Below are 7,500 nucleotides of genomic sequence, written 5' to 3'. Positions count from 1 at the left end.
TACATGTAAGGTCGGGCTGCTTTTGTCCCGACTTGATTCTTTCCTGATACAGGAGCCCGTTGGACTTGTATTGCAGTTTTCATTTATTGCGATTTCATAGTATTAGTACATATTTAGTACATAGATTATATTAGATTCCATTTTCAACTACGAAATGCAGTTTGCGTCCAACCAGAAGTGCAAAAAGAGCAGAAAAGTGAAATACAGAGTATAGACGGGACAAGAAATATACTGCAGTGTATAGTAGTATACAGTTGGTTTACAGAAGGTGGTTTAGAGTAATATAAGTTAAATATAAATATGTGCAGTGTGTTAGCAGTTACCTTATAAGAGCAGAATAAATATGGCTATGTAATATGAACAATGTATGAACAATATGTACAGATATATGCAATGTAGGAGCAGTGACGTTATAATAGTAGTAAGTGCTGCTGCTGATGTTTTCTTTCAACTAACGAGAAAGTGAGTGTCTGTCAGGATGTGTCGCAGCCTTTTGGGATGTGTTTATTGCAGCAGCTGATTTACTGTGCAGCCCTGGCTGATAATGGGGTGTGTGTGTGTGTGTGTGTGTGTGTGTGTGTGTGTGTGCATGTATGTACTGTATGCATGTATGTACTGTATGCATGTATGTACTGTATGTCCTGTGTGAATGTATGTATGTACTATATGTATGTGTGTATGTATGCATGTGTGTATGTACTATATGTATGCATGTGTGTATGTACTATATGTATGTATGTGTGTATGTACTATATGTATGTGTGTGTATGTACTATATGTATGTATGTGTGTATGTACTATATGTATGTATGTGTGTGTATGTACTATATGTATGTATGTGTGTATGCATGCTTGTATTTATGCATGTATGTACTGTGTGAATGTATGTATGTATGTACTATATGTATGTGTGTATGTATGCATGTATGTATATATGTATGCATGCATGTGTGTATGTATGTATGCATGCATGTGTGTATGCATGTGTGTGTGTATGTATGCATGCATGTGTGTATGCATGCATGTGTGTATGTATGCATGTGTATGTATGCATGTATGTACTATATGTATGTATGCATGTGTGTATGTATGTATGCATGCATGTGTGTATGTATGTACAATATATGTATGCACATATGTATGTGTATGTATACATGTGTGTATGTATGTGTATGTACTGTGTGTATGTATGTATGTGTGTATGTATGTATGTATATATTTTAGGGCTGACAGCATTAACGCGTTAATCGCGATGTGATTAAGGGCCGAGCATAATGCGTTAATATTTTTTAAGCGTATTAATCGCATGCCGCCATTTATTAATTTATTTTCACTTCACTCGGATTTGCGTCGTGCCTAACAGGCTACTACTACTACTACTACTACTACTACTACTACTACTTCCTCCTAACACATCCTGCTGCTGCAGGAATAGCAACGCAGATTTCGGCTCCTCATTCTGGTGCCACTGATATGTCTGTTCTTCTCTCTGCTGCTCTGAAACAGACGTTACAGGAAACAGAAACATCGCTGCACATGACGCTAGTTAACACTATACTCAACAGCAGCTAACGTTAGCCTACCGCTAGCTAGTTAACACTACACTCAACAGCAGCTAACGTTAGCCTACCGCTAGCTAGTTAACACTATACTCGACAGCAGCTAACGTTAGCCTACCGCTAGCTAGTTAACACTATACTCGACAGCAGCTAACGTTAGCCTACCGCTAGCTAGTTAACACTATACTCGACAGCAGCTAACGTTAGCCTACCGCTAGCTAGTTAACACTATACTCGACAGCAGCTAACGTTAGCCTACCGCTAGCTAGTAGCTGGATTATACACAGTTACAATGCTGACAGCTAACGCTAAACGGTGTAAAGTGTGACTGTGTTTTACTGTAGAGGATTCAACACCGGGATGTAACAATCTGCAGCTGCCGTCGGAGAAACAACACAGACGGTGTGTTCAATGAAACTGGTAAACTACAGCCTCGTGGTGCATTTGAAGTTATTGTTAAATGTCCTTTTCCATCTGGTGGTTGTTTTTGTTGTTCAACAGCTATTTACTAGTGAAATAAGTTGTTGTTATTGTTATACATTATTATTAAACATTTAATGTTGACCATATGGCCTTAGCAATAAACAAGCCGTTCTTTAATGTCACCAACTGTTGTTTAGTACCTTCTTTTTTTTTTTTTACTTTCTTAAAAGTACCGTTTTAGCACCGGTATCCAAACCAACCCTAATATTGACTCTAGATTCAAATGTGTGACTAGATTAAATAAATAAATAATAAACAATACAAGTTCATAAAGTCACTTTCTTTGCATTCATTTGATTCCCAATCAAGATCCTTTGGTAAGAATGGCTTTCCATTGTTAATATGGACTTAAAAACTGTTCTGAAATGCAAAATAATAGCATTTTAATGTGATAAAACATGCGATTAATCACGATTAACTATAGACATTCAACGATTAATCGCGATTAAGAAAATGTAATCGTTTGACAGCCCTAATGTATATATATTAGTATATGTGTGTATGTACGTACGTGTACTCTGCTGACTCTGTCACACATTTTCTTTCAAGACACTAATCTGAATCCTTCAATTAACCTTCAGTGTTTGTGTTACTGTTGTACTTTTAGGGATTTGTGATTTTTTAATGTTTGTTAGAGAGCTGGCACTGTTTGACCCAAACTGAAACCAAGATCATTTGATCAGATTAAAATAAAGCATGCGGGAACAATTTCAGTTTGTAGGAGCAGAAATAGGTTTTTATTTAATTTTATAGCATTTGAAGAAAAAACTAAATGACAAAAGAAGTTTGGAAAAAAAGTGACAACATTTTTTGGAAAAAGCCTAAAAAGAAACGGGGTAAAAATCGACAAAAAATATCAAGAATAACGTCAAATAGTGACAAAAAACATGGGAAACAATGGAGAAAAACATCGGGAAAAGAGACGTGTCGAACAGGAAGAACAAAAGCTTGTGTGGTTGGTCGATGGGAAGACAACACAAGGGTTAATATATATGGTACCCCTAAAATGGCATGTGGCCCCAAACTGGTAACCTGACGCCAGATGGCTTTGCTCACCGTATCCATCTGGGAAGTTTCCATTGGGGAACTTTTGGGAAGGGGCGAAAATCTACGTTTTCTGTGACGTTTTTTCCGACATTTGTCGCCTTTTGACGGATTAGTCTCTTTTTTCTCAACTTTATTTTTTACTATGTTTCATCATTTCTGCTTTTTTAACTCAAAAATGTGGTATCATTTCCTACAAATGACGATTATTGTCCATGAATTCCAAAAAGTAAGTGTAAACCTAGTGGTAATAACTTGGTGTTAGTGGTGTTCGGTGGTTAGATAACATAGAAAAACATAGAAGCATCAAAAGTGTCGAAGAAAGGGATATAAATGTCAGAAAAAGCGTCAATGCTAGCTCGTTCTCAATGGCTACAACCAACCTGATCTCACGGAATTCCGTGAAATGAACACGGCCCCTTTAGTTCAGGAAAAGGTCGTGGGAGGGCTTACTCCGTGACACGCAGGAAGAACGGGACGGAAAAGAAGACAGCGGCTTTAGGAAACGTGACATGCGGACCACGATCCCTAACCTGACTCCAGATGGATTGCTTCTCATTTGCTCGGCATTTCCATCTGGGAAGTTTCCGTTGGAGAAGTTTTGGGAAGGGGCGAAAATCCTGGTTAGCTGATTGGATAAACCATCTGTCCATCACCACCTATGTTGGTGATGGACGGCCAAATCAACCAATCAGATCAACGATATATCTAACTCTCGGGAGAAGAGCAACAACATCTTTTCCTCCAGTGCTGTTTTTTTGCTCTTCTTTCAATGAAGGAATACTTTCTATTTCAGATCAAACCTGCGCGATAGCTACGCTCATCTCATCCGTGGAAGCCGCCACGTTGTTCAGACTGAACAGTCGCTTCTCGTTGCGTCACACCTAAACCCGCCTCCAAACCAACGCTGATTGGTCGGTTGTTTGGCGAACGGCTCCAAATGTTCTATGTCAAGATGCCAGACTGATCTGCGAGTGGAGAACTGGAGCTCTCCAGATCAGGACGCTCTCACCAGGCTAGCCTAAAGGTCCCTCCATTTGAAATGGTCTAGACCCGTCACTGCTAACCAAACTCAACGTTTCACAACGTTAACGACGTGTTCTGCTTGTCTCGTGGGACGCGTCTTAGCTCCGTTTGTTCCGTGAAGTGAAACCGATATCGTAACAACTCTAGAATAAATATGAACTTGCCTCTGTTGTCTGTGTTTCTTCAGATTAACAGCGTCTTGATTCTAATATCTCCGTGTGTCTCACGTCAGGTTTTGCGATGGGGAACACAGACAGCCACAGCAGTTTCGTGTCTCCCGCCAAGTCGGCGTGTTCGCTCCGGCTCTCGTCCTGCAGGAGGGAGGAGGCGCCATCAGCTCGCAGCTGGTGGAGGAGCAATCAGGGCCGGAGCCACAGGAGGAACTACCTTAAGCCGCAGGTCGCTGGGCCGCCGTACACATCCTGGCATTACGAACACGCCGCCACGCCGGGAGCCCCACCTCCAAGGTTCTTCACAGGAAGTACCGGGCAGAGCGTGGAGTGCACGTCTCTGCAGAGCGGCGGCAGTGGCGGCAGCCCCAAAGTGATGCTCGGCAAAGACGGGAGCATGAGGGTGGAGTTCACAAACGCCAGGGGAGTCTCTGTGGAGACGCAGGGCCTCCCCCTTGCCAGGGCTGGCGCCCAAACAGCAGTCGAACCCTCGCTGCGCACCAGTAAAGGCAGCTCACTCAGCTCGGACGGGTCCTGGTACGACTCGCCGTGGGGGCCGGGCGGCGAGCTGGCTGACAACGTGTTCGTCTGCACGCAGAGCAGCGGATACGCTGCCTACTCCTCAGCACGCCCTGAGGACATGGCCACCGGCAGCAGCGACTACAACGCCGTCTTCTCCGCGCAGGTGGACGTCTCGCCAGGGTTCAACGCCAGCCTCCTGTTCCCCGCTGGCGGCCAGAGCAGCGAGTTCTGCAACACGTGCTCCTCTGGGCGCACGGAGGACAGCGGCATCGGAGACTCTGTGATCCTGCCGGCCGACCTCCGAGACTTCAGCTCCGCCTCGCTGGACAGCGTTTACCAAAACACGCAGCAGTTTGCCTTCCCTACCGCACCAGACGGCCCCGCCGCTTTCTGCTGCTCGGCGCCACGGCTGGATGACATCATCGCAGAAGAGGAGGGGTCGGGCGTGGAGCAGCGGTACTCCTCGCTGACGCTCCCCTGTCGCAGGGCCGAGTCCGTCGGAGACTCCGCGGCTGCCGCCGGGAACAGCCGCAAAGACTTCCTGAAGAGTCGGATCCGACGACTCAGCGACTGGACAGGAAGTCTGAGCAGGAAGAAGAGGAGGATCCAGGTGAGTCACAACAACAACACTGTTTTAAAGGTCCCATGGCATGAAAATGTCCCTTTATGAGGTTTTTTAACATTAATGTGAGTTCCCCCAGCCTGCCTATGGCCCCCCAGTGGCTAGAAATGGTGATAGGTGTAAACCGAGCCCTGGGTATCCTGCTCTGCCTTTGAGAAAATGAAAGCTCAGATGGGCCAATCAGGAGTCAAGGAGACTTAAGATACAGTATTAGGGGACCACTAAGGTCTATATAAAAGAGACTTCAGATACAGTATTAGGGGACCACTAAGGTCTATATAAAAGATACTTCAGATACAGTATTAGGGGACCACTAAGGTCTATATAAAAGAGACTTCAGATACAGTATTAGGGGGACCACTAAGGCCTATATAAAAGACTTCAGATACAGTATTAGGGGACCACTAAGGCCTATATAAAAGAGACTTCAGATACAGTATTAGGGGACCACTAAGGTCTATATAAAAGAGACTTCAGATACAGTATTAGGGGACCACTGAGGTCTATATAAAAGACTTCAGATACAGTATTAGGGGACCACTAAGGTCTATATAAAAGAGACTTCAGATACAGTATTAGGTGACCACTAAGGTCTATATAAAGAGACTTCAGATACAGTATTAGAGGACCACTAAGGCCTATATAAAAGATACTTCAAATACAGTATTAAGGACCACTAAGGCCTATATAAAGAGACTTCAGATACAGTATTAGGGGACCACTAAGGTCCTTATAAAAGAGACTTCAGATACAGTATTAGGGGACCACTAAGGTCTATATAAAAGAGACTTCAGATACAGTATTAGGGGACCACTGAGGCCTATATAAAAGACTTCAGATACAGTATTAGGGGACCACTTAGGCCTATATAAAGAGACTTCAGATACAGTATTAGGGGACCACTAAGGCCTATATAAAGATACTTCAAATACAGTATTAAGGACCACTAAGGCCTATATAAAAGAGACTTCAGATACAGTATTAGGGGACCACTGAGGTCTATATAAAAGACTTCAGATACAGTATTAGGGGACCACTAAGGTCTATATAAAAGAGACTTCAGATACAGTATTAGGGGACCACTAAGGTCTATATAAAGAGACTTCAGATACAGTATTAGAGGACCACTAAGGTCTATATAAAAGAGACTTCAAATACAGTATTAAGGACCACTAAGGCCTATATAAAACATCCGAAGAGCAGCATGTCATGGGACCTTTAAACATTTAAAATATTAAACAGGGAGAAAGTCGGAGTGAGCAGAGTTGATTGAGTAGCGTGAGTCTTATCTGAGAGTAGCTGACTGGATAGCTGGTTTGTTGTATTCTGGTGCCCAGCCTGTGCCTCTAGTGTTGTGTTGTCTCCCGAGACCGGGCTTTTTCACGGTGTGTTCAGGGACCAGTGAAAATATGAAGTTAGGGATGTCCCGATCCTGATCACAGTGTTGGATCGGAGACGATTTTGGCATTTTTCTAAATGATCGGGGATTGGCGTCTACCCAGTTTACCTAACCCCGATCATGTACATCAGCTTGTAGTGATGGCTGCCTTGAACACACACGCCACAAACGCACCGCCAGACTGTCAGGACGCCACCGGTGTCTGTCCAGAGAGTCTCGTAGCTTGTAGCCCTTGGCAACAAGTAACAAAGTCTGTCTTCTTAGTAAATCAATGTACTGTTTATTAATGGTGGTTATTATGATGGGTTACCGTGAAGGATTAATAGAAGAGCTTCTGATTCTTCCCCAGGAGCCGTACCGCAGCGAGAGCAGCAATGGCTGCGACCTGCTGTGGTCCTCCAACCCTCTCCACGCTCAGAACCAGAACCAGAGCCAGAACCAGGTCCCAGCAGCCCCCTGGGGCTCCTCCGGGACCCTCAACCAGACCCAGAGCCAGGTTCCAGCAGCCCCCTGGGGCTCCTCCAGGAGCCTCAACCAGAACCAGGTCCCAGCAGCCCCCTGGGGCTCCTGCAGGAGCCTTACCCAGAACCAGAGCTGGACCAGCGACGCCCAGAGGCAGAACGTCTACGAGAACTTTATGCAGGAGCTGGAAACTGGCGCCGCTGAGCAGACCGA

General features: G+C 44.4%; 1 protein-coding gene across 1 annotated transcript in view; it reads left to right on the top strand.

Annotated features, from left to right (window-relative positions):
* Positions 1 to 7,500, top strand: part of LOC144533775 (rho guanine nucleotide exchange factor TIAM2-like) — a 47,459-nt gene that overhangs the window by 257 nt on the left and 39,702 nt on the right. The window contains exons 2-4 of the mRNA XM_078275329.1: positions 4,345 to 5,414; positions 7,175 to 7,256; positions 7,380 to 7,500. The exon at positions 7,380 to 7,500 is cut by the window's right edge and continues 218 nt beyond it. Coding sequence (XP_078131455.1) covers positions 4,353 to 5,414; positions 7,175 to 7,256; positions 7,380 to 7,500 — 1,265 coding nt within the window. The 5' untranslated portion in view covers positions 4,345 to 4,352. The remainder of the gene's footprint in view (positions 1 to 4,344; positions 5,415 to 7,174; positions 7,257 to 7,379) is intronic.

This window comes from Sander vitreus, chromosome 18, assembly GCF_031162955.1.
Source record: "Sander vitreus isolate 19-12246 chromosome 18, sanVit1, whole genome shotgun sequence".
NCBI classification, from domain to species: domain Eukaryota; kingdom Metazoa; phylum Chordata; class Actinopteri; order Perciformes; family Percidae; genus Sander; species Sander vitreus.
Note: the sequence above shows the minus strand (reverse complement) of the source record. Positions and strands in the feature narration are given on the sequence as shown.